The sequence below is a fragment of the Eulemur rufifrons genome, chromosome 7 (assembly GCF_041146395.1).
Source record: "Eulemur rufifrons isolate Redbay chromosome 7, OSU_ERuf_1, whole genome shotgun sequence".
NCBI classification, from domain to species: Eukaryota; Metazoa; Chordata; class Mammalia; order Primates; family Lemuridae; genus Eulemur; species Eulemur rufifrons.
The window spans coordinates 251,588,844-251,615,718 of NC_090989.1; the positions used below are offsets into that span (position 1 = coordinate 251,588,844).

Consider the following 26,875-nt stretch of genomic DNA (forward strand, 5'->3'; position numbering starts at 1 on the left):
TTCAGGGTGGGGGGAGCTGAGCTAGATGCCAGGGGACAAGCAGAGTTTGAGAGGGAGGGTAGCTGAAGGGAGGACGTTCTGGGCAGGGGATGGCAAGAGCAGTGACCTGGTGGTAAAAATGAATAGGAATGGACTCTGGTGACAGGGACAGCAGGCTCACTGACCCAAACAGTGGCTCTGTTGGAAAGTGATGAGAGTTCAGGCTGGAGAGGTTGGAGCCAGTTGATGGAGGGCCTTGAATATCATGCTGGGAATCTGAGCTGAGGTTCAGGTGTGGGGTGGGATGGGCCTTGCCACACCTGACCCAACCTGTGTCATAGGGGATGGAGAAAAGGGAACAGTTGTAATAGCAAAAACAAGCACCAGAAATTCACTGGGAATGGCCTATGTGCCAGGCACTGTGCTATGCAGTTTACATGTATTATTTTATTTCTTGCTGACAACCACACTGGGAGGTGAATACCATTATTTATTATCTCCGTTTCACAGATGAGACACTCAGGCTGGGATGTTGCCACTTGTTCAAAATCACAGCTTGTGAGGTGTGAGTGGTGGAATCAGAACTTGAACACAGGCCCCTCAGATTGATAGTCTGAGCACTTCACCACTGGGCTATAAAGCCACTGAGCTGGAACAGACATTTCAAATAAACACCCTCAATAGATCTATCCTGGTGATTAATTAGGGATGGGGTGAAGAAAGAGATTGATTCAGAAATGCTTAAATCCTGGGGGCCTGGGAAATTCTGGTGTCTTTGACAGTGTCAGGGAAACAGAATCCTTCCCATGGCATGAACAGCACATTCCCAAGTGACTTGTATTTCCCAAAGAGGTTGTGCATTTATTTGGAGCAGCTGCCTCCCAGAGTTGGCAGCTCCCTGCTGCTGGCTGGTCTCCTTTGCTGACAGCCTAGGGCTCTACTTGGTGACTTGATGCTCATTGCTCGCCCATGGGACATAGAAACCAAGGCTGCCAAAACCAGCAGCCTAAACAAGCCCCCTCGTTATCATTCAGGCTGGAAAACAACCTTGAGTGCTTTTCAAAGCTGTCAAAGTACACAGCAGCTGTGAATGAATTTGTCACTCACACAGCTTGGCTCCCTGAAAACCCAGCCTCTGCAAGTGGCCCACCAAAGGGCGGCAAACCTGATTAATACCCATGGAGAAATTGGTCTTGGTGAACCACTTTCATTTACAAGAACACAGTCATATAAAAATGCATTGAACTTTGATTTTTTTTTAATTGCGTACTCTTTTTCCTTTGGGAAAATGTAATCATGAAGAAGTGAAAATAGAGAAAAGTGTTACTAATTAATCTCCGCCCTACAATGAGATATTTTCAAAGATAACCAAAGCTGGGTAATCTCTGATGTGATCAAGGCTCACACCTCTCTGACCACTCAAATATTTTTTGTTCTGAGATATTTTTGAGGTTTGAGGGTAGTGCCACAACCTCAAGGTGTGGGGCATTGTGGGAGAGGCTGGGGCAATGACTGGCCATGTCCTTGGCTGTGTTGAATGAGAGGATTCATTTTCTAAATGGTTACCCTTCATTGGGAAAAAAATGCTGAGAACCATTTCACTTCTGCTGATTTATTTCTTTGCATTTTATAAGCAGTTGTTGGGTGTCTGCTTTGTGGCCGGCCCTGTGCTAGGCACTGGGCACCCAGAGATAAATATAACATGCTTCCTGCCCTCTGGGAGCTGTCTGGTAGGGGAGACAGGCAAAAGGATGAAAAGAGGAAACATAGTGTGACAGATGTTTCAGCAGAGGAGAGGCAGGGCTGAACAGAGGAAGAAATTGACTCTGCTCAAAAGAAAGTGAAGGCCTTACAGACAAGGAGTAGTTTGATCTGGATCTAGAGTGAGTAGGAGTTTGCCACGAAAAGCAGGACATTTTAGACATGGAAAAGCATGTAGAAACACAAAGAAACATGAGACACCTTAACTCATTGGCGCTATTTGATGTAGAGGGTACGTGGACAGCTCCATAGAAATACCATGGAAGTAGTGGCCAGGAGCCTTAGTTTGATCGAGGAGCCCTGTGCAAGGAGAGCCACTGAGAGGGTTTCAGTGGGGTGGGGAGAGTGGTGTGGTGAGGTGATCTGTTTGTTCACTCTGGCAGCTCTGTGGGACATGGGCTGGAGGCGGAGGGGAGCAGTGAAAAGGATGTCGTAGTAATCCAGGTGATGGATGTTGGAGCCCAAACCTGGGCAGTGGCTATGGGTTTGGAGAGAAATGAATGGATTAAAAAGATAATCAGAAGGAAAATATGACAATTGATGGAAAGACATCAGTCAAGGATTATCCGGGTTTCTGATGTAGACAAGTAGAAGGATGAGATTTATAACTTGAAAATGGGAGGCAGAGACAATTTTGAGGGCAGGAGATGAAGTTGAGTTCAGGGAACCCATGGGGGATCCAGGCAGCTTCATTATAGTGAGGCGTGGCAGTGAACATGAAGATGGGCTACGTTTTAGGGATTTAGGAGGCAGAAGGAATAGAACTATTAATCAACCCCTGGAAGCTGAACCTCTGAAATTTGACTGCTCCCATCTGAGCCTTCTGAAGTGCTAGGGAAACTCATGGGGACAAGGGCTGCAAACCTGGGATTTTATCCACATGGACATAGCTGCTTTATTGCAATTTACCTCCAACAACGATGACAGCAACAATAGCTAACATAGAACTTACTCTGTGCCAGGCACTTTTTGAAGCTCTTTGTATATATTACCTCAATATATCCTCACAGCAGTCATTTGAGAGAGGTATGTTATTACTCCCACTCTGAAACACAGAGGTTTGCTGTTTTGCCCAAGGAGGTACAGACAGTAAGTGGTGGACCTAGGTTTGCCATAAAGTGGCAGTCCCAAGGCTGACTTTACCTGTGTGTGTTTAAGATTTTAAGTATTACGAGGATACTGCTGACGACTTCCGGGACCAGGAGGGTACCCTGCTGCCGCTCTGGAAGTTCCAAAACGACAAAGCCAAGCGCCTGGCGGTCACCGCCCTCTGCTGGTGAGTGCAGGCATTGCAGTAGACCCTGAGGGCCCACAACAAACCAACCCCAGGTAGCCCCTTCTGCAGCATTTAACCACCTTGAGTGTGACATGTGACATGTGGGAAAAGTAGGATTCTTATGGGATTGCAAGATCATCCCAGATCTCCCAGTTGGTGAGGGCCTAAGCTGCAGAGTTAGGCTCCAATGTCCATGGGAAGACCCTTGTCCATGGAAAGGCCATGTTCATTTCCTGTGCCAATGGGTTCATATTTCTTTTACAGGAATCCGAAGTACAGGGATCTTTTTGCAGTGGGACATGGCTCCTGTAAGTGATCTGGCTGTTCATTCATTTGCTTATGCAAACAGCAAACACTAAGTACCTGCTCTGTGCAGAGCTCTTTGCCAGGTGTGAGAAATACAAAGATGACTAGGCCATAGTCACTGTCCTCGGGGGCGCTCACAGCCGAATGGGGAAGACCTGCAGTCATACCAGCTAAATATACTAGACTGACTGTGCCAACTGAGCCTTAAAGGAGTTATTCTGGTGAAGGGGGGCGAGTACTTCTGGCAGAGGGACACACATATGCAAAGGTCTGGAGGCATGAGAGATATGACAGGGAATGAAGCTGTTGAGGGGCAGGGGTCAACCATCAAGGGACTTGATAAGCCATTCCAAGAAACTCGGATCTTCTCCTGAGGGGAAACCACTGAAGGAATTCAAGGACAGGGACATGACTAGTGCGGGGGGAATTGCAGGCATAAGGCTGGAGGTTGGGAGACTGGCGCAGGCTTCCCAAGGAGAGAGGCAGGATCTTATAACCACAACTGTGGGGCAGGGATGGAGTCCCCCTCCCCCCTCAGGCCTCCTCATGACGCAGTCCTGATCAGGTTGTGGGGGGGCATGGAGAGGGGGGGTGAGTGCTTGAAGCGCTTCATCCCTTGGCCCATGAGCCCTGGGATACTGCTGCTGCCTCGAGTGTCCCTGCCCCAGCCAGTACCCACCTGCAGCAGGGAGGTAACTGCGTCTGGGCAATTTGCTTTCCCTTCATGTGACTTGGTTCCCACAGAAGCCCCTACCACTGTGCTAGCCTGGACATTCCCCCTTCCTGACGGGAGAGGGCCCTACACTTCGCATTAGTTGCAGTTCCCCAATGCTAACAGCTTGTCCTCTGGCCGGGAGGATCAGCTTCTGCAAACAGAAAAACCTTTCCATTCTCCAAGCTGCTGCTGGCTGGCAGGCACACAAGCTCCTGGTCTCTGCCCCTCAGACCGCCTGGCCGCCCATTCTTTGACCGGGGTTGGGGAGAGGGGAAGGCGAGGAGGAGTTGGTGTTTGTCATTCCTCTCAGGGAGGAGACCTTGGCGCTGCTCCTGGTCTTGTGGTCTGGGCTGCCTTTGAGGATGCCCTAAATGCCTGCATTGTGTCCCCACTCCTGAGGGTGGGCTGCTGCCAAATGGGAAGCACCCTCCCCCTCTGGCAGGGAGCTAGCACATTCCTCCCCCTGTGCTGCAGCTACTGGGCCTGGAACAGGGCCTGGGGATTGGGCAGGTCCCCTAAGGAGTGGGTGTGGACCCCCCTGTGAGGCTGCTCTCAGCCCAGGCTCTCTGCCCAGAACTGAGGTGGGGGTGTGGGGGGCTCCCCAGAAGGTGGGAGGAGAAACTGCTTCAGTTCTAGCCCATCCTTCTGCCACCCAGGGTCAGAAGCAAGGCCAGCTGCTCAGGGTCATATGGAGGGCTGGGGGGCAGCCTTTGTCAGGAGCAGCAGAGAAGAGTAACTTACCTCTCACAAATGCGACAGGCCCAGCAACCCCCTTTGGGTAGGCGCTTACCCAGGAAGGGTCTCTGTTCTTCGTTGGTCCTTTTAGCAACATGCACAGGCATGAGTGCTGCCCCAGCACAGACCTTCTCCTGCAGGGTCACTCCCCAGAGGTGTACCTGGGGCCGGAAGCCTCTCTGAACCTTGGTTTCCTCACTGGGGACATGGAGAAGCTGGCAACCTGCCAGGCCTCCAGCCCAGGGCTGTATGAGGCACACTTGAGAGAGAAGACATAAACGTGCCCTGCGAGCTCTGGGAACCACCTACATATGAAGGACAGTTGTTGCTGAGTTGTGTGTCATTCTTTCCCCAAGCTTTCCTGCAGTGCCCTCACAGGGGCAGAGCAGAGAAAGGGGGCTGTGGGGACAGAGGGGAAGCTCTCTTAGGGAGCAGTGCCCAGTGGCACCTGCAGTAGTATTTGCTGTTGCTGTCACTGGCTCAGGAGTCGTTGGCCAGCTTTCAGGTAAGCATCTATTCTCCAGATCCTTGCATATCTCAGAACCACCTGCAGAGGCCTGAGCAGAGGCAGGCTGGGCTGGGACTCAGAAAGGCCCCTGCCCGCTCCTGAGGCCACCTCCAGGAGTCTCATGCTCTTGAGTGCCCAGGTGCCTCCATGGAAGAAAGAGGGCACAACTGAGGTGAGCAGGCACCCTAGTTGCTGGCTGAGGCCATCGTGAGGAGCAGCTGGTCTCACCAGTGTCCATCACATTGTCTTTGGAAGCTCCCAGACACCAATCTCCCATAATCAAATTTTGCCTCATGTACAAAAGCACTGAAGTGAGAATTTGGGTTTGTTGTTGAGTTTGACCCTGGTGAGCTCAGCCCAGACCTCATAAACCTTGTTTTGTCTGGAATTCCCAGATATTTATTCTGTAATCTACCCAAATAAAACTTTGGCAGGGGTAGGTATGTACCCTAGCAAGGACTGTGACCAATCCCTCATTTTTGGGACAGGGCAGGTTGGTTGGAGCCAGGCCAGGAGCAAGCAGATGGGGAAAGGAAGTCCAGTAATTGCCTGCAACAGAAGCATTCCCACATGTCCCCCTCTGTGACTGCTGGGTACTAGTGGTGAGCATGTCAGGCTGCTCAAAGGGCAGAGACTCGGCAGAGACTAGAGCCAGGCTCCATGTTCCCAGCAGAGTGGAGAAAGAGGCTGTCAGCAGGTGAAAGCAGGTGGAGGAAGGTTGAAGGGCAATGGGAGCTAGTCCAGGAAGAGATGTCCTTGGGACTGCTGGGAGGCAATTATGTCAGCCTGCTGGACTGAGGAGGTCCTTTCTAGCCCACTATCCAGTTCCTGGCAGGGAAGTGGGGACTCCTCATGGTCTGCCAGGCAGGGATGGTGGAACAGATCCTGGATGCTCTGTGTGGTCCTGAGGCTGTCACCCAGAAGATGAGATAGTAAGCTTCCCAGTAAGCCACATACTGGAAGGGCAGGGGAGCCAGCTGTCCCTCAGCCCAGGCTCCCTTTGGGGACAGCACCTTCAAAAGGGGCCAACCTCAGGCCCCGGTTCCCAGTGCTAAATCCATTCCCGCTCTGTCCCACTACATCCTGGCCTGTCCCTGAGCCTGCCCAGGCCAGAGATACACTTGTAGGGATTTAAATCTTTCCCGATCATTTATTTGTCAGCTTCACTAATTAAGCAGTGTTAATTTCATTTACTGAAAATGGAAATTCATCCACCTCATTTCTCCCTGTTCATCCTCCACACACAAAATCCATCACTCCTCGGCTGCAGGCTGTGTAAAATTTACAGGACTAATTATGTTGTCAGGTCTCTTTGTAAATACAGTCCATAAAGGCCACTGTGTTTACTGGGTTGTAGTGCAAGGGCATTCCTGTTGTTAGTTTAATTACTGGTTAGTTATTTAGGTTCTCAAATGTTTGCCTGATTTTCCCTAAATCAAATTAAACATCCCTGATGTATTCTGTCTCCAAGGCCTTGCTCTTATTTTCACACTATTTAAATATGACTTCTAATCGAATAAGAGTGTCTGAAAAAGCCCAGCTGCCTGGGAGGTGGAGCCCAGCTTGGCACTATGGCCTCTGGGCCATGCTTAAGGCTTGGACCCTCTAGCAACTGATACCCTTCTTTAGGGCAAACTTGGGCTGGTCCCCTGCCTTTGGAAACAGTGAAAATCCAACCTAAGGGAAATTTCTGTTCTTGGAGTCCAAGGTAGCAAGGCTGAGGTATGGGAGACTGAGGGAGGGTTTCATTATTGTAGTCAGAAGAGCTGAGAATCATTGCATCCAGCCCCTGGCCTCTCGAGGGACTGCTCTCAGACCCTCCCAGAAAAAAGTGCCATCTATGGGAGCGCCTCTCTCTGATTTCTAAAAGTAAAGTTTTAGGAATTTTCCCTGAATGCCTACTATATTAGTTTCCTGTTGCTGCCATAACAAATTACCACAAACGTAAAGCTTAAAGCAACACACATTTATTGTCTTACAGTTCTGGAGGTCAGAAGTCCAAAATCAGTTTCACTGAGCCAAAATCAGGTGTCCGGAGGCCTGCGTTCCTTCTGGAGGCTCTAGGGGCACATCTATTTCCTTGTCTTTCCCAGCTTCTAGAGGCTGCACACATTCCACAGCTTGTGGCCCCCTTCCAGCAAGCAACCGCATCATTCTGACATCTGCTTCTATGGTCACATCTCCTTCTCTGACTCTCCTGCTTCCCTCTTTCCCTTATAAGAACTCTTGTGATTACACTGAGTCCACCCAGATAATCTAGGATAATCTCCTCATCTCAGGGTCTTTAACTTAATCACGTCCTTAAAGTCCCCTTTGCCATGCAGAATGACATATTTACAGTTCTGGGGATTAGAATGTGGACATCTTTGCAGGAGGGGGCATTATTCTGCCTACCACATGCCCCCTCCAAGTGCCTCTTGCATGACTTAATAAGGGAGTCATTAACCAGCTGCTGCCTTGGAGCCAGTCCTGGGCTGGACTCATTCAGGAAACCACAGTAAGAGAGAAGCCGGCTGTCAGAGGCTGGCTTGGGATCCTTAACTCTGCAGCTTGGCATCTACTTCCTCTTGACCACTGACCTGACTTTAGCCTGATGCCCCAACATGCCCTCTGCCTGCCTTGTTCTCCCTGAATCCTGAGTAGGACCCCAGGGTTCTCCTGATAGCCAGAATGCTCCAAAGTGGCCCCCTCCAGGATCCAGAGCTGTTACCTGCTGGCGGGGTTAGAGTTGTGGGGCTGAGGTCCTCACTGAGGGTTGCCGTTTCAATAAGACATCAATCCATGTTCCTGATTGGGCGTTGTTCTGCTGGGGTCCTAGCAGAGTAAGCTGAGGGCAGTTAGAGCTTTGGTCTGAGGGTTTCCTACCCTCCCTTCCTGGTTTCACTGGTCATGAGCACACTGTTCACACATATAGAGGCAGGGGCTGCTTGGAGTTTATCTAGAGAAAGTGAGTCATCATTGCTGTCTCTCCAGGGCCAGGCCCTGTGCCACAGTAAGAGCAAATGTGAGGGTCATGCCCACCTTTGCTGCTTGGTGCAACAAGGAGAGCATCAGAGTCCTTGGCCTGAGCCTCAGTCACCCACTTACCCACTCATTCATTCACTCTTTTGTTCACCCACTCACTTGCCTGCCCACCTACTCACCCTTTGTCAGTCTTGACAGGCACCAAGGACAGATTAGAGTCAAGAGCATCGGTGGCTCACCTCTGGCCTGGCAGTTAGCACACTGATTGCTCATTCACCTGCACAGTCTGGCTCTCCTATCAGAGTAGGGGCTGCTAAGGGCAAGCCCATGACTCAAGCAGTGCCTCTGTCCCTGCAGGAGCCAGCCCAGGGGGAGACCCAGATTAGATGGTCAGAATTTGCTGGATAAACAAAAGGAGCTAAAATGACTGTCACACTGCCCACTTCAATCCCTTCTTGATCTGATCTAGGTGGGAAGGACAGTCCCCTCAGACAGCTGAAGATCTCTCCCTTGCAGAGCCAGCTCTTGGGGCTCACCCTGGAGCCCCACAGAGTGAGGTTCTGTCAGCTGCTCCCCAGCCACATCAAGGCCAGCTCCCTACTGGCTTTGAGAGGGAGCCAGGCACAGGGTCACCCAGCTTTGGCTCCAGGGAATCTGGGAACCCCCAAGCTCCTTCTCTTGGCTGGGAGGCTCACTTTCCCCAGAGCAGAAGCATTTTCCTTCCTGAACCACTGCATGCCCTCTCCTTGGCTCAGGCTGGACCCTGGCACCTTCTACCCCAGGGGCAGCCCTTCCTTGCACTTGTGGCCTTCCTTGCCAGTGATCAGGGAAGGAGTTCCTAACGGAGTCTCAGAGCTGTAAGGATTAGCCCCAGCAGGGGAGTGTGTTTCCCCATGGAAAGCTGCTTGCCCCAGCTTCCAGATGTACCCTTCTGGGGCTTGCCTGGCTCCTGCTGGCTCCCTGCTTCCAGTCAGAGCACAGACTGGTGTTTGCAGAGTGCCTGGGGTGAGCATACCTGGGACTTGGTGGTAGATGAGCTCATGCCTTGAGCCCAGGGGGCTGGGCCAAAATTGTCCTTGAGCTTAGCCCAGTCACTTACTCTCTTGAGTAAGGGACAGCCTTAGAAATAAGACAGATAGAATAACCCACCAAAACTAGTAAAGCTGGGGCTGTCCCAGGGCCGCCCACCCATGGGCTTCACATCTCCCAGACCCTGCAGTTGCCAGGAACAAAGGAGGTAGCCCTGGTGCAGGGAGCGGGTGATGGGCTTCACATTGACCAAATGCTGCCTTGACATAGGGCCCCCAACATAGGGGGCTACGCTAGCCTTCTAGCCTTCCACCTCTCCAGGGCTGGCTCCTCTGAGTTTGGGGAAGAGGCTGGGCGGGCTGGGCTGGCAGCAGGAGAGCTGGACTTGAGGGCTGGGACTGTTCATTGGCTGCATATCAGGATGGGGGCCAAGTGTGCAGAATATGAAAGAGTGGGAGGCACTCCCTTGACGTGGGGCAGGTAGGGATAAGGACCTTGGCTATGTAGTCCATTGTTGAGCACCAAAAGCTGTGCCCAGGCTGAGTGGGCCTATGGAAGCCTGACTGGCTGTCCTGGAACTTCTGGGTTTGGGGAGCATGCCTACAGATAGGGCTCAGGCTGCAACTGGGACTGTGGGGCCAGAAGGTATGGAGAGATATTCATAGATGGCTATTGTGGGACTTATTATAGATAATTCCATGTTAGTCCAAACTTAACCCATCCTTGGCTGGGGGCGGGGCACATGGGCATTATCCAGGCATCTATGGGACAGCAGCCTGCCCCTGGGCTGGGCATCTGAACCCCCTCCAAGAGTACTTCTCCTTCCCAAGGCCACACACATTCTTCATTAAGAAACTCTTTGAGCCTGCGTCCCCCTTTCCTATGCCCCAGAAGAATAAGAATAAGCCTGGGATCCTTCCATGAACTCTGAGCAGGGGTAGGCCGAATCTCATAATTCTGTTTCACAGACTGAGAAGATGAAGCCTGGAGAGGAATCCCACACTCTGACAGAGGCAGGGCAGGGCAGGGCAGGGCAGGGCTTGCCCATCTGGTGGGGTGGGGCAAAGGGGCCCTCCCTATCAGGGCAGTTGGATCCTCCAACCGCAGCGGCCCATCTTCCCTGGGTAGATGACTTCATGAAGCAGAGCCGGGGCATGCTGCTGCTCTACAGCATGAAGAACCCCAGCTTCCCCGAATACATCTTCAGCAGTGACAGCGGCATCATGTGTCTCGACATGCATGTGGACCACCCCTACCTGGTGGTGGTGGGCCACTACGATGGCAACGTGGCCATTTACAACCTCAAGAAGCCTCACTCCCAGCCCACCTTCCGCAGCTCAGCCAAGTCTGGGAAGCACACGGAACCTGTATGGCAGGTCAGCCTCGAACCAGGGTGGGAGAAGTGGGGATGGGAGTGGCATATGGGCCTGGGAGTCATGGGGGTGGGAACTTGGGGCCTGGGGCTACAGGCAAGGGTATGGGGAGGGCAGGTACCAGCCTAGAGGCCAAGGAGCTGGGTGCGAGAAGGGGCACAAAGGGCAGAAGGTGGAAATCAGGAGGTCAGAGAGTCTCCAGTAAGAGCTGGGGTCTGCTGCCCCAGAGCTCCCATCAGGAGGGCCCCATCTGTCTGCCAAGGTCTCTTAGGTCACCCTGTACAGCTGAAAATCTAGCCTGCTATTGACCTGCTAACTTAGTCCATTAACACATATTGTGCATGTGATATGTGTCATATTCTGTATTCTTACAATAAAGTAAGCTAGAGAAAAGAAAATGTAATTAAGAAAATCATAAGGAAAATATATTTACTATTTGTTAAGTGCATATGGATCATCATAAAGGTCTTCATCCTTGTTGTTTTCATGTTGAGCAGGCAGAGGAGGAGGAGGGAAAGGAGAGGTTGGTCTTGCTGTCTCAGGGGTGGCAAAGGTGGAAGAAAATCCATATATAAGTGGAACTGCTCAATTTAAATCCGCATTGTCAACTGTATGTTAAAGACTCCAGATTCTTGTCTACAGTTTTCCTCAGCTCCCCACAGGGGCTCTCCTCTGCTGTCTGGGTGAGATTTTGGGAAATCCCAGGCAGGGGTGGTTGCTGCTGGTTGCCTACCCTCTGGGTGGGGCCGTAGGGCCTGATAGGTGAGGTCTGGCCCCAGCCTCTCTGTGACAGGTCTCAAGTGGTGGGTGGGGCCTCTGTAGAAGTCCAAGAGCAGCCTGGAACCATTACCTGGATGTTGGGGCTGGATTTCTCCCTGACTCTGTGTCTCCCATCTTATTCCACTGGAGTAGATTTCACAGTTTCACTCTCAGAAGGTCTCTTGGCTCTGGCTTCGTGGGCCCTTTCTCACTGTGTTCCAAATGTCCTCCTCCTTCTGAGCTGTGCACTCTCCCTCTGTGGGCAGATCTGAGAGAATCTAAGGATGAATTTCTGCCTCAAGTTGCCCAAAATCTCTGGGCTCATCAGGCAGCACTGGGACTCGGTCTTCTCATCTTTTGCTACCCAACACTGCCTCCTCTGCCCCTGAGCTCCCTGAGCCATGTGGACACCTCCCCCAGGCACTGAATCTCAACTCCCAGACAGGCCTGAGCAGAGGGAGGACTGCCCAGGCACAAGGGACATGGTGCCTTCTCAGCTTTATTCTTGACCCAGAGCCTAGGGCAGAAGGTGGGAGGGAGGCAGCCCCTCTGCTGCTCTCCACCAAAGCGGGGATCAGAGTTTGCAGCCTCAGTTCTCTCCACCAAAAAGTCCACCTCCCAGTTTATCGCCTCTAGGCCCATGGAGGTCTCCAGGCATGGAGAGGATACCTGCAGATTCTTTAATACCCAGGGAGAGGAGAAAAGACCTGATCAGATTGAACCCAGACCAGCCCTGCCCCAGCTTTCCCAGTTCACATAGTCCAGGCCCAAGCGCAGATCATCCCTGAGAGGGGCAGGGGCCCAGGCCAACCACCCTACTCCTGTGCTACTATGTTCTCTGAATCAGAGAAGCTACCTTGTCACTTTCACTGGGCAGGTCTCAGGAAGATGGGAAGTCACCTGGACAGGAGTGGCCTTCTGCTTCTGTACCATCCTGCCAGGAAACCTGGGCTAGTGCCTTTACAAAATGAAAAGCTCAGGACTCCTGGCTGGAGTCATGGCGTTTGACTTGGGAGGGACCTGCCTAGTTCATTTATTCACTTCCTGTTCCCTTCTTTTCCTCTTGTTCCTCATTCATTCATTCATTCACTCATTCATCCATTCAGGAACTCCTCCCTGTTTGCCCTTCTGGTTGCTGAGGATCCTTAAGGGCCTGATCTCTGGAGTTCCTAGTGGGGTGATAACCACAGCCACAGGCTGGCCAGAGCAGGGCAGTGTGCCGCGTGTGTGCACTGAGGGCCATCCACATTGTCCTGGTGGGGTCTGAGGCAGGAGGGCCAGACAGGTCTTTGTAGAGGAAGCAATGCCTGAGCTGAATAGTGGGGGATGAGAATGTGGTAGTTAGATGAAGAAGGGTACAGAGGGGGTCACACATGCAATGACATGGAGCATCAAGCATCATTTGGTGCACCATGCGAGAGACAGGAGGGGAGTAGGACCTGAGGAAAGGATGGGCACCCAATCACGAGTGCGCTTCTCTATCGAGTTGAGAAGCTTGGACACTGTGTAGGTCAGTAGTTTCAAGTGAATTGTTAATATAGAAGCCCAATATATTAAAAAGATGAGAGTGGAGCTGCTCTGGTAGGACCAGGGCCCTGCTTGCTTAAGGTCCCCTTATTATAACTCCTCCTGCCTCCTGCCCATAGTTTGAAAATTGCTATCCAACCATCAGAGGGTTTTGGGCAGAGGAGTGACACGGTCACATTTGTGTCTCGGAAATCAGCAATTTTCTGCTTGCAGCATGAGCAGTTTCGAAGCCTGAGCTAGGCAGTGGAGACAGAAAAGAGAAGACAGGGTTAAGAGCTGGTGGAGCGGTCAAATCAACAGAAGGAAATGATTGATTGGATATGGGGAAAGGAAAGAATCCATGCTGCCTGGGTTTGCAGTGCCCAGTAGGGCATCCACAGAAGTGAGAAATGGCAAAAAAGAAACAGGTTTGGCCAGAAGTTAATACAAGAAGCCCAGGGGACACTCAGAGGGAGGTGACTTACAGGCAGTTGGCTGCATGAACCAGGAGCTTGAAGGAGAGCCAGGCTGGTGAGTGAGATGTCAGAAACATCAGAGTCTAATAGGTCCTTCTTAAAGGGACTGTGTCAGAGGTATTTGGGAGAGACCAGAGAGGTTGTTTTGGATCTCAAATGCCAGACTGAGGCAGGAGTTTGTTCTGTTGGCAGTGGGGAGCCACGGAAGATTTTGGAGCCAGAGAGAGAACTGTCTGTTCTAAGAAAACTGGGCTCCTGTCCCACAGCACAGGCTAATTCCCCAGGGAGCTTGCCTGGGCAGTCCAGCCCTGTTAAGGCCCTACTCCAAAGCCTCAGCAAGCAACACTCTGGGGTGTGTGTGCGTGTGTGTGTGAGTGTGCGTGCACGTGCACATGCGTGTCTGTGCAATTCTGAGGAAGGGAGCAGGAAGGATGTATGAGCAGAGACTGGAGTCAAGCAGGTCTGCCCTAACCAGGTAAGGCAGAATAGAAGGAATCAGTTAAGCAGGCTCCATCTCCTTCCTGCCACGTGGTCCTTGGGCATTCATTCATTCTCTTAACGCCACTTACCACCCTCCCTCTCCTGCTTTATTCCTACCCTCCCATCTCCACCCAAGGAGCACGTGTGTGACTTGCACACACTTATATACACACTTACAAATACATACACACCACCCCCCATTGGGCATCGGCCTGCTAAGTGGGGTGTGAAATACAATTTCCATGCGTGCTGGCATCTGCTCATTAAACACTTCCCTTTGCAGCTCCCTAGCCACCTCTTATAGCCTGGCCTTTGACACCCCCACCCCCTCCCTGCTTTAAAGGGACCTCCTTTACACAGAAGGGGAAGTGGTCTCAGCATTAGGGCTGGCTCTGACTTATGCCTTACAGGATCTGTGGTGTTCTCAGCCCCCCAGTGAAAGCACAAAAGAGCCAGCTGCCCAGACAGGCCCAGGGAGGACTCAGCCTGTCCTCCTGCAGCTCTGATCTGTCAGGCCTGGGGGGTGGTTGGGGAGAGCAACCTTTCTCCTCCCACCCCCAGCCCCCAACAACCATGGTGACAGCTGTGGTTACAGGCAACTGGCTCTGGGTTCTTGGCCTCCCTCATTGGGCCTCTGCTTGTGACAAGGGGAGGGGACAGGACAGTGGTCCCAGCATGGGCAGTCTGGAGGGAGCTGGAGGATGGAAAGCTTTGGGCACCCAGCCCCACCCCAGCTCTTTGGAACATGGCTTGGCCAGGCCTCCACATCTGGCAACAGCAACTTGAGTCTCAAGCGTGTCATCTTCATAAGACAACAGCTCTGTCTCCAAAACACATTCCCATATGTTTGCTTCCAGCCCTGAGAAGACGGGTGGGGCAGGATAATTAACCCTGGTTTGCAGATGGAGGACTGCAGCTCAAATCCGGGACTTGGGAGCAAGATTCTGAGAGCAGGAGCTAGTAGAGAAGTGAAGGTGGGAACAGAGGAGACACTTCCTAGAGAAAGGCCAAGTTTGGAAGAGGAGGACAAAGGAGGGGGGAGTGGCTGTGCCTCCACAAACCCACCCCAAGCAAGCAGGAAAAAGGTTCTGCTTGGCACCTTGGCACCCAGATTGCTAGGATGATGGTAATAATGAGGATACTAGCTAACATTTGTTGAACACTTAATATGTGCAATGTTCAGACTTAAGGGCTTCAAATATATTGTCTCATGTATTCCTCAAAACAAACCTATGCCATTTGATTCCTGTTTTATAAATGAAGAAACTGGTTGATGGGCCCTATCCTTTCTAAGCTATGTTTATGTGAGGAGGTTGAACCCAGAGCCACTGCCTTTTTCCCACAGTGAGGTTCCTAGAACTCAAGCCAGGGAGGGACTGGGTGCCTCCACTTCCAAGCCAGTATATTAGGGCAATGTCCTGACTGGCACTGTGGCCCCAGGACAATCAAGGAGAGAGGGGTGAGAGAGACAGAGATGGACAGAAGGAGGGAGGGAGGACCAATCATGGGATTCTGGGAAATGGGCTTCGAGAACTTGCTGCTAAGCTTCAGATGGGTGCTTAGGGGACCCCTGCTAAGCTCACAGCCCTAACTCAGCACCCTATCCAGGTCCCAGAGCTCATGGTTTGGGATGTTTCAGGTCAAGTGGCAGAAGGATGACATGGACCAAAACCTTAACTTCTTCTCTGTGTCATCTGACGGCAGGATTGTGTCTTGGACGATCGTGAAGGTGCTTATTTCCCAGAGAGGGTCACACAGGGGTGAATGGGGAGGGGGGAGCTAAATGGCAAAGGACACCCCCAAGCCCTGCTGATCCAGCCCAACCCATGTGCCCTCCCCACAATGTCCTTCTGTGACTGCAGAGCGAGCTGGTTCACACAGATGTCATCAAGCTGAAGGTGGAAGGCAGCACCATGGAAGTTTCTGAGGGGTTGCAGCTACACACCATGGGTAGGAGCCCCAGCCCACTCACCTCCAGGCCCGGCCGGGTCATTCGGGCCCAGTGAGGGTCAGTGACCCTGTCCTTCCCCGCACTGCGCACTCCCTCCTCAACGTGTGCTGGCGCCCAGACAGGAGGTAATGGGAAAGCGTGGGCCTGTCTGCTGAGCCCTTGGCTGTCTGCAGATCTTTCCTGTTTATGCAGGTCCCATCCCTGTTTGCAGACCCTACTCCTGTTTATGCAGATCAGGTGCCGTTATGTAGATCCGCTCCTGTTTATGCAGATCAGGCCCTGTTTACCCAGACCCTGTCCCTGTTTACTCAATTCCTACCCTGTTTATGCAGACTATATCCCTGTTTGCACAGACCATGTCCCTGTTTGCAGACCCTGTCCCTGTTTACCCTGACCTTGACCTTGTTTAACTCGATCCCTGCCTTGTTTACCCAGGCCCCCATTCCTGTCTGTAGAACCCCTGGCTGTTTGCAGAGTCCTAACTGCCTGGGACAAACAGGCCAGAGGGCTGGTTTCTGTTTGCCTGGCCTGGTCCCAGCCCTTACAGGGGCCCAGGTTCCATCTGTCCTGCGCTGAGTCCTGCTCTGAGAGTGCCTGCGCTGAGCACACTCCCCTGCTGAGTAGGGGAGGTGCTGGCAGCCTCCCTCTCAGAACTGGGCTAAGGCTGCTCCCTCTTCTTCCAAGGCTGTGGAACCGCCTTTGACTTCCACAAAGAGATCGACTACATGTTCCTAGTGGGCACAGAGGAGGGAAAAATCTACAAGGTGAGGCAGTGCTGCCCCTGTGCCAGCTCCTTAGAGGACAGCTTAGACCTCAGCACCTGGGAAGCTTGGAATTCTGACAGATCCTGTTCCAACAGATCTTAGCATTCATTGGTTCTGGAAAGCCTGTTGGGGGAACTGAATGTGTTTCTTGACCTGCTTGGGTGGCAGGACAAGGGCTAAAAACAGTAAAGGGGATGAGACTCAAGAGGGTGACTTTAGTCCAGCAGAGCATCTTTCCCTTTGGGCCCTCCCCCCTTCCTGGGAGTGGAGATAGAGGTGGGAGTGGGGCTTGGGGGAGTTGGAACATTCTGGGAAAACTTTCTAGAGGAGATTTGAACTTGAGCTGAGCTTTGAAGGCCATATTTATCTCTGAATACCGGGTGCATCCCAGCCGGCAGGACAGAACCTCGTGGCCAGTTTTGTAAGGTCTCATGTTAGTAGGTGAACATCCTTCTGAACCTCCATCCATCCAGAAATAGCTCTGCTGCAAGCTTTTCTTAGGCTCAGAGACTCAGAATGTTAATTACAGGCAGCCTCTCAGGAGCCCCAGAGGCCCAGCCAGAGCTGGTCTGAATGCAAAAGAGGTCCCCACCCCCTCTCCACCCATTGGCAGCCCTAGAGAGGCAGGAGAGGAGAGACTCGTCAGTCACACAGTCTTGTAGAGCAGCGGTCCCCAACCTTTTTGGCACCAGAGACCATTTTCTTGGAAGACAATTTTTCCATGGACCGGGGAAGGGGGGATGGTTTTGGGATGATTCAAGCGCATTACATTTATTGTGCACGTTGTTTCTATTCTTATTACATTGTAATATATAATGAAATAATTATACAACTCACCATAGGTTGGGGGTGGGGACCCCTGTCCTAGAGGGAGGGAGAGAGTCGGACATGCTGGTCAGGGCAAGAAACTGAATGGGAAATCTGGAGACCTGAGTCTGCTCCTGCCTCTGCACCTGCTCTTACCTGGAAAAGGAGGGATGTTTATCAGTGTTCAAGGATGATGTCTAGGCTGCAGGTGGATCCAGGGCTCTGTCTGTCCACAGGCCCTGGCTGGGATAGATGGCCAGGCCACACCTCACCCAGGGCCTGAGCCTGACCTGTTCTGCCCTATCTCAGGGAGAGGTGGCCTTTTCTGCCTGGCCTGGAATCCTCTGGGGTCAGCCAATTGGCAGACTACAGCACTTTCCCTCTCCCTCCACAAAGGCTCCCTGTGCATCCTGAACCCTCAGCCCCTCAAGCCTTTCCTTTTTCTCTGGGTGTGTTGAGGGTAGGAAGAGCAGTAAGCAGCTTGGCCCCAGCACAGCTGTGACAGTGATGTGGGGTAGGGGCAGAAGTGGAGCCTCAGGTTCTGACCCTCCAGGCCACAGAGGAGTGGTGGCTGCTGCCCTTTCTCTCATTCCTGACCCTGATCTGTCTCTCTATTCCTACCCCTGCCCCAGTGCTCTAAATCCTATTCCAGCCAATTCCTCGACACCTATGATGCCCACAACATGGCAGTGGATGCTGTGTCCTGGAACCCATTCCACACCAAGGTCTTCATGTCCTGCAGCTCTGACTGGACAGTGAAGATCTGGGACCACACCATCAAGTGAGGGGCCTGCCCCGGGCCCTGCCCTGGGACCTACCCTGGGCTCTGGCACTATGAGCCCTCTGTGTCATGGGCTTTCCACCCCTCCATCACTGCAGGACCCCCATGTTCATCTATGACCTGAACTCAGCTGTGGGCGATGTGGCCTGGGCACCATACTCTTCTACTGTGTTTGCAGCAGTTACCACAGATGGGAAGGTGAGTTCCCCCTTCCTGACCTCGCTGAGCCCCTACTGGACATCAGGTGAAGTATCTCAGGGTCTCTCTCCTTCCCCATGCCCAGGTCAGGTAGGGGAAGGTGGGACATAAGACTGTGTGTTCTCAAGGGCCAGGCCACACAGGGCCCAGTCAAAAGTGGAATCATTCATTCCGTGAGGCCTCAAGGAGGGAATGAGGCTGTTCATCTTGGAGGAGAAAGCACTCTAGGGAAATGAGAGGCCATAGAGCAATTATTATATCTTCTCTGCTCAATGGGGAGGGAGCCAGGGGGTGGCTGAGGCCAGCTCATCTAAGGAAAAACTTATAAGCCAGACTGAAATAGTGTCTATAAGATAGCAAGGTCCCCATCTCTGGAAGTGTGCAGTGATTCCAAGAAGGGAGTTTAGTGGGGTGAGATGGGAGGGATTTATTCAACACAGAACTGGTGAAAGCTCAGAAACAAACATTATAAGCATATTCTTGGATGCAAACCCATTTTCCTTATGAACTTTGATATAAACTGAGAAGCACCTGCTGCCTCAAGGAAAGAATGTAGTGATTAAGGCATCACCCTAAAGTTAGTCAGTCATCTATTCACTGAACAGATGTTTACTAAGGGCCAACTATGGTGCCCAGCTCCAGGATAGACCATGGTGATTCAGATACCTGCTCTCAGGGAGCTTACATTCTAGTGAAGGGAAAGAGACAAAAAACAACAACAACAAAATTCCCAGTGTTAAGTGCTAGACAGAGAATTAAAAGAGTGTGATGTGTGAGCATAAATATTCATAGCAGCATTATTTATAATAGCCAAAGAGTGGAAAACAACCCAGTTTCCATCAACTGATGAATGAAGAAACAAAATGTAGTATATCCAAGATGATTATTAGCCAGCAATGACAAGGAAGGAAGTACCGATTTATGCTACCACATGGATTAACCTTGAAAACATGCTTACTGTAAGAAGTTGGTCACAAAAGACCACACATTGTATGGTTCCATTTATATATGTCCAAACTAGACAAATTTATAGACAGACAGAGTAGATTTGTGTGGCCTAGGGTGATGAAAATGTTCTAAAATTGGTTGTGGTGATGGCTGCATAACTGTAAATATAGTAAAACCAAGAATTATATACTTTAAATGAGTGAATTTTATAGTAAGTGAACTATATCTTAATAAAGCTGTTATATTAAAAAGAGAGAGAGAAAAGAAAAGTACTGGGTGGTCTCTTAGAGTGGTCAGGAAAGGCCTCTTTGATGAGAGTGGAATGGCAAGAAGGAGGCAGCTATGTGGAGAGGGGTGGGGGAGCAGTCCACAGTGAGGGAACAGCTGGTGCAAATGCCCTGAGGTGGGGATGAGCTTGGGAGTTTAAGGAACAGGGAAGCAAGCGTGGCTGGCATGGAGCAGGCAAGGGAAGAGGGCGTGAGACGAGAGTGTGGAGGTGAGCTAAAGTGAGGAATCTGGGTTTTACTTATAGTGCCAAGGGAGACTATGGGAGGGTTTTTAATTTTTGGAAGATAAATCTGGTTGTGCATAGAGGATGAACTTTAGAAGGGCAACAGTGGAAGCAGGGAGGCCAGTTAGAAGGCTGCACAGTTGTCCAGGCAAGAGTTGATAGTGGTTTGGACTTAGGTGTGGTAACGATAACATCTAACATTTATGGAGCACGTATGTGTCAAGCACTGTCTGGGCACTTTACATATATTAACTGGTGTAAACCTTGGCTCTGCCACTTACTAGCAAGTTAGCCTCTAGCTGCTCAGTTATAAAATGGGGATAATAACAGAACCACTTTATATAGAGTGACTGTGAAAAGCACAATTAGATAATGCAACCATGTAACATGCTTGCCCAAAGTCTAGTACATAGTAAGTGCTCAATAAGTGGTAGCTGCTATTATTGTTGATTATGCATAGACTTAAAATTTCTCCTAAATCTTTGTATTCTCACTCTTTCAACTGAAGAAAAAACATAAACAGACACCAAATTTCCTCTCCTGCTGCCTCCAGCTCCAGTATGCTAGCCATTAGCCTTCTGCAGAGTTTCCCCAGAAAGTCTAGGGGCTGGTTCCTCTGAGGTAGGGGACAGAGGCATCATTACCCCTGAATGTGCTGACACTGACTTCTCCATAGGCTCACGTGTTTGACTTGGCCATCAACAAGTATGAGGCCATCTGCAACCAGCCTGTGGTGGCCAAAAAGAAGAACAAGATCACCCACGTGCAGTTCAATCCCATCCACCCCATCATCATTGTGGGCGATGATCATGGGCACGTCACCTGCCTCAAACTCTCACCCAACTTGCGCAAGATGCCAAAGGTAGGGGCTTTGGGAGTTTGGGCTGCTGCAAGAGACAGTCTCCAGGAGGGTAGGGATGAAAGAAAGGGGAGCAGCCAGAGGTGACCCCCAGGTTTCTGGCTCGGGAGACCCAGAATAAGGATGGTGTCACTGCCTGACTGAGGAGCACAGGAGAAACAGGTTTGTGAGGAAACAGAGCAGTTTGACGTGCTGCCTTTGAGTTACTTAGGGGAGCCCCAGGTGGAGATATCCAGGGAGCAGGTGAGTCTGAAGCCTGGGGAAGCGCATGTGAGGGCGTCCTTGGCTTATTCGGAGTGGAGGATGCTGTGGGTACGACAGGTCACCCAGGCAGGAGGCTTGGGGCTTAGCTACTGCTTCATTGGCTGGGCTTACACAGGGCTTCAGCTCTAACAGTCCCTGAGCTGGGAGCTGTAGGTCCACACTGGGAGGAAGGAAATGAGCCGTGAAGAGAGCAACTAGGTTAGCAGCTATGCAGTCCTCCTTCTCAGCTCCAGTTTTTGTTTCTGGGGTCTCTAATGATCAGGAGAACATCCCCAGTGCCCAAGGGCCCCAAACATAGGCCATGGAGCCCAGACCCCAGACCTCAAAGTCTAGACCTGAGTCCAGATTTAGACTTAAGAACTCAGACTTCACAGCCCAGGCCGTAGAACCCAGAGCTCAGTCCTGCCCATTTGTGTGCTAAGAGTGGAAATGGCTCTTTGCTTTCTGCCAGGTTCTGGGCCAGGATCAGGGCTGGGCCAACTTGCCCCGATGATGAACTGTATCTCCCGGTTGCAATTTGAGACATTTACTGTAGTTTGAGGCAAGGGCAGGGACCTGTCTCTTTCAACTACCCAATTCTTCCTCCCATGCCCCTACCACTGCACCATCCCTCTGGTAGGTCTTGGTCTACTCCCCACCATGGCTAGGGAGGCAAGGGCTGGGAGTGTGACCAGGCCTATAATTGTAGACAGCTGGGGGAAGGGGTGGACTTGGCTATAAATACTCTGAAGGCTGCTAAGCGCCTGCAGCTGTGGCCCAGAGGTTGTGGTGGGCTTGTTCGGGGGGTGGTGTTAGGCGTGGTCTGAATCTCTTTGCTGAGCAGAGCTAGTTGGCCTCAAGGAGGGGGAAGGAGGCAGCACAATTTGTGGAACAGATAAAATCTGTTCTTAATTTATTGAGGAGAGAGACCCAGCCTTAAGCTGGCAGAGCTAGACAACCCTCTAGGAGGGATGATGGTCACTCCTTAGGGAGGGGTACAACCATGACACCATGAGTACGGTGGATATGGGTGGGAGCCTGCCCTGCCCACTCTGACCCAGGGAGGCAAGGATCTCTGCAAGTTCCAACTCCTCTCAGGGCAAGGGTCAGTTATGGCTGGGAGAGCTGGGCTCTCTGTATCTAGAGGCCTACATCTCTAAGGACCTCAGGACATGGGTACCTGTGGCTCTTAGGATCTGAGCAGGGGACAGCTGGGGGCTGGTACTTGAGTGAATTAGAAGTTCCTGTGAAATTGCCACTTGACCCTAATAGCAGCCAAGTGATTCGTACAAAAGGAAATCTTCTAGGCATCCGTACTGCCCTTCCTCTGTGAGCTGCAGACTCCATGCTCTTCCCGAAAAGGGCTTATCCACAGAGGCCTGGACTTCCCTGCCCAGGAGCCTCCCATGATTGGTGTCAGAACCCAGCTTGTCATAGGCTAACTACTGCAGAGATGGGAAACAAGCTCAGAAAGGCAAGGGACTTGCCCAAAGTCATACAGGGAGTTAATGACAGATCTGGAACTAAAAGCCATAACTCCTAACTCCTAGGGGATGAAGTGAGGCCAAGAAGAGAACCCAAGCTTAATTCAGGAGGGGCAGTGAAAAGAGAGAGAAAAGGAGCTCTTTGTCCTGTCTTGAGAGTGTAGAGTTGAACTGCGCAATGGCAAAGGCACTGGGCTGCGAGGGGATCGGGGAGACAGACTTGGGAGCAGGTGCAGGGGTCACATTAGGAGGAAATCTGAGCTCTGCATGGTGTCAGCAGCTGTGATGGAGCCAGGGAGGGGCCTACTGGTCCTGCACTTTCCCCACAATTTACAACCCAGGCCAGACCCAGGCTGGGCCTTCAGCAGGCAGGGCTGGGGCAGGTGCCAGTGAGCAGCGGGCACAGGTGGCTGAAAGGGTAGGGGCCCAGGACCAAAGGGCAGGCAGGAAATGGCAGCTGCCCAGCCTGGCCCAGCATAGCCCACACTCCACTGGACAGTAGGGAGGATGGGACTGGTGCTGGTCCACCAAGGAGTTCTTGGGGTCTGTGGACACATACCCCAGTGTCCCAACTCCCTTTTTCTTGGGGCCAACTTACCAGCAGAAACATTAGAGAGCTTTGTAGTGGACGGAGGGGTCATAAACTCAGGATCTGCTCTTCTGAGGGATAGTCCCAGCCAATGACATCTGGAGTCACATGGGATATCCCCTCTATCCTCATGGGTCTCCTGACACACACTCCTGGGTATGTCTGACACAGCAGGCCTGGCCCCAAATGGCACCCCACTCCCAATCTGACCTGAAGGGATTAGGTCAGAGTAGTAGGTGAGGGCACCTGTGGCTTTGTCTACACCCCTGTCCCTCCCCATCTCCCTTGATAGGACTTGGCCAGGGACCTAACTATGGGAAGGGTGGTCCCAACAGTCAGGAATTCCCCCTCCCCAGAGCTACAGCTCTCCCTGGCCTGAAAGGCTAGTTCCTCTGAGGGTCAGGGGATGGATGCCTTCTCCCACTCCTGCCAGCATCGAGATCCGATGTCCATCTGAGGTTCAGAGCCAGAGCTGACGCCTTCTCACGAGCCCTCAGATGGGCCCCTATGTCACCTAGCCTGAGTTGGGGAAGGGTCATGTTAGGGTGGGGGGAGGTGGGGGGGGCAGGGCACAGTTGGGGCAGGCTAGACAGAGCAGGTAGTGCTGGGACCCAGAGAGAGGTGGCCCATTCTTCACCATTCTTCCCTCATATATACTTCCCCTCTCCCCAGGAAAAGAAGGGGCAGGAAGTGCAGAAGGGTCCAGCTGTGGAGATTGCAAAATTGGACAAACTGCTGAACCTGGTGAGGGAAGTGAAAACCAAGACCTGAGAGCCTGGCCTCAGTGCCTGTCTCATTTCTTGAACCCAGTACTTACAGTGCCTGACCCTGGTACCCAGTCACAGCCTTAGCACCTAGTGTGTGACCTCATCCCTGATCAAGTCCCAGCACCTTACCCCCAGGACTTGGCCCTCAACCACCATTACCCGCTTTTTGAAGAAATAAACCTGTGTCTGGAAGCCCACCCCATACCTTTAATTTAGCTACTGCAGGGCCCTCAGGAAAAGAAGAGAATCTCAGGGTAGAGCCATAGTTCCATTTATTATCCAGCAAACAGTGGGAGGACCAGGGGAGGGGCCCAGCCTAGACACCCTCCCATTATTGCCATGGGTTCCAGTTTGCTTCCCCAACCTAGAGGGCCTAGAGGCGCTCAGCCTAGGGAAAGGGTGGACCCAGCCCCTGGCCCTTGGGATGGAGCAGAGTCCAGATGGCCCTGGCCCTAGCACCAACTCATGAACCCCCACCCTAGGCCCATCTCCCTAGGGCCACTGAGCCCCTCTTGGAGCCAGGCTGGCTAGACTCTGGGCTGCTGGGTTCAGCTCCAAGCAGGCTGGACTCTGAGTTCTGGATCCCAGGCTGGCTGAACTCTGGAATCCTGATTCCAGGCTCTGGGTGTGGCGGACTTAGGTCCCAGGCTCCAGGCTAGGCCAGGGGCCTTCAGGGCTGCAGCAGGTAGCTACCTTCATGGCTAGGCTTCTGGGGCGGTGGCGCCTTCTCAGGACAGGGGCCAGGGCTGGAGTTGGGACTGGATTCGGAGAGAGAGTCGATGTCAGCAGAGCGAGAGTGGCAGGCCCAGCAGAGAATGACCCAGAGCAGCAGCAGCAAGAAGCCTACAAGGCCGTTGCAGACGATGGCAATGAGGGCCCCCTGGGAGATGGCTGCCCCCATGACGGGCAGCACCCTCAGAGCAGCACAGACAGCGGGGCTGCCTCAATGGCAAGGCCCATGCCGAGGTGGGACTCCAGTATGGCCTTCCAAGGAGGCTGTCCTTTCCGCAAGCTCAATGATTCCTGGGCAGTGGAGATGTCTACCTGCAGTCCTGAGCCTGTTGGGGGTACAGAGTGAAGGAGACGGTGGTGAGGAGGGGGGGAGGTGAGGCCTAGGAGCAGAAGGGTAGGGAAGAGAGCCCCTCTCCTACATCTTTGGCCTCCTGGCAGAGGACCTTGGGTCCAACAGGCTCAAATACACCACAAAGCCAAACCCCCATCCTCAGGCCTCTGGGCACCTGAATGAGGGGCATAGCCAGAGTGGGGAAGCTAGAGCAGGCAGCCTTTATCTCATTCTCCTTAGAACCAGGGGGCATGGCCTGGCCCAGCCCACCACGGTTGCAGTGCTCCAAAGCCCTCTGTTGGTGGTGGGCTGAGGTAGACCGAGGCCCAGGAGGATGGGGATTGTAACCAGCGTGGTGTGGCCTGGGCGCCTCCTCTCTCTCAGGACTCCAGCCAGCCTGCCCAGGAGACCTCCAGAGGTGCCAGCTCACACAGAGGGAACTTTGTGGAATCCCTGGCAGGCATGTGTTGGTTCTGTGTACCTAGGTGTGCCTGTCTGTGGGACTGTCTCTCTGGGCCAGGTGTGTCTGTGTGTCTGGCTGTTTTACACTGTCTCTCTGTTCCCTTGCTGGATGTGTGTCTATGCCTCTGCATGCCCACCTCTACGTTTGTCTCTCTGTGTGTCCCCATCTCTGTGTGTCTGAGTGTGTCTCCTGGATGTCTCGTTTCTCTCTCAGTTTGTGTACCTCTGTATCTCTCTCTCACTCTCTCTCTCTCTCTCAGGCTGTGTGTTCCTCTGTCCCCATGGACGTGTCTCTCTCCTTCTCCGTGGGGTTTGACTCGGTGGTTCTGTGCGTCTCTTGTGTGTCTGTCTTTGTGTCTGTCTCTCTTTCTCCCCGGCTGTGTGTCTCTGGGTCTCCGGTTCTCGGCCCCGAGCCCGTAGGGGGAGGCCCCCCTTACCTGAGTTGAGTCCGGTGCGCGCCCGCGGGAGGAGCCGGGGCAGCGGGATGCTCGGCGCCGACTGAGGCTCCGGAACCTGCGGACAGGGGGCGGCGGGAGCCCGGCAGGGGCGACGTCCACTCCCCCGGCCCTCCCCCTCGGCCGCGCAGCCTCCGCCGGCCGCTCCCGCCGCGGCGCGACCGGGGCGGCCTCTGCCGCGGGCGGTCTGCGGCGAGCGGGCACCTCCTCCCCCTGGGGCGGCACCTCCTCCGCGGCCGCGGCCGCTCGCTCGCTCGGCGGCGCTCGGGCGGCGGCAGTAGCGGGAGCTGCGCGGAGTTCGGCTGGGCTCGGCTGCGGTCGGCTGGGCTCGGCCGGGCTCGGCAGGCAGCAAAAACAGCGAAGAGCCCCGCCTCCTCTGAGGCCAGCGGCCTGCGGCCTGCCGGGGGCGGAGCCATCCCCGCACCGCTGCCGCCATTCTATTGGCTGGCTGCGCCAGGTTCCCGCGCCATTGGTCATGGGCTGGGGTGGGGACTGTCGGTCCACTCCTTGTGTAGGAGGCGGGGTGTCGGAGGGGAGCTGAAGGGGCAGCTGTCCGTTGATCCTTTCCGGGCGAGGGGGTGGGGTGGGAGCGAGGCCCACCCTCTTGCAGGGTTTTTTTTTTTTTTGGACATTGCACACGTGGAAGGGCTGCACACCCAGTATCTGAGAAGGGCCACATTTCCACATCTGAGGAGAACCCCTTCATATGCAGGAGTGGTCTCTGACCCTGCCATCTGGAGGAAGGCCCATACCTGATGCAGACTGAACCTCCTCATCCAGGAAGCCCCCATAGTCCCACACATCCCACTCCCACCTGGGTGTGTTCTGTGCATCCCCACTTTAGAGGGTTTGTACTTGGCCCCACATTCCCTGGCCCTAGGAGGGGTGAAAATCTCTGGCAACACAAGTTCTTGGACATATTTACTATGTTCCCACACAGTGTGTTGGTCGCAGCCTTATGCTTTGCTGTGCTGTTGGGGAGCCTGGGACAGAGAGGAGTGGGGTGCCCTGAGGGATGGCTCAGCCCTGGCTGGAATAGGTCCAGATTCTCTCCATCCTAGCTCTCCTAAGAGGAAGATAGCTTAGACAGTCACAGACAAGTAGGCCTTCCTCTCTCCCTGACCGT

General features: G+C 52.9%; 2 protein-coding genes across 2 annotated transcripts in view; one reads left to right on the top strand and one right to left on the bottom strand.

The window, feature by feature from the left end:
* The window catches only part of DNAI1 (dynein axonemal intermediate chain 1), a 124,257-nt gene extending 100,313 nt beyond the window's left edge, over positions 1-23,944 (top strand). Inside the window, exons 12-21 of the mRNA XM_069476523.1 lie at positions 2,899-3,016; positions 3,281-3,324; positions 10,402-10,649; positions 15,507-15,596; positions 15,730-15,817; positions 16,503-16,582; positions 18,022-18,170; positions 18,269-18,368; positions 20,504-20,689; positions 23,675-23,944. Of these exons, the coding sequence (XP_069332624.1) occupies positions 2,899-3,016; positions 3,281-3,324; positions 10,402-10,649; positions 15,507-15,596; positions 15,730-15,817; positions 16,503-16,582; positions 18,022-18,170; positions 18,269-18,368; positions 20,504-20,689; positions 23,675-23,773 (1,202 nt within the window). The 3' untranslated portion in view covers positions 23,774-23,944. The remainder of the gene's footprint in view (positions 1-2,898; positions 3,017-3,280; positions 3,325-10,401; positions 10,650-15,506; positions 15,597-15,729; positions 15,818-16,502; positions 16,583-18,021; positions 18,171-18,268; positions 18,369-20,503; positions 20,690-23,674) is intronic.
* A 351-nt stretch (positions 23,945-24,295) lies between these two features.
* ENHO (energy homeostasis associated) lies at positions 24,296-26,023 on the bottom strand. The gene is made up of 2 exons (XM_069474367.1): positions 25,732-26,023; positions 24,296-24,827 (listed from the first exon to the last, which is right to left on the bottom strand). The coding sequence occupies exon 2, from the start codon at positions 24,668-24,670 to the stop codon at positions 24,440-24,442; it is 231 nt and encodes a 76-aa protein (XP_069330468.1). The 5' UTR covers positions 24,671-24,827; positions 25,732-26,023; the 3' UTR covers positions 24,296-24,439.
* Between the last annotated feature and the right edge of the window lie 852 nt (positions 26,024-26,875).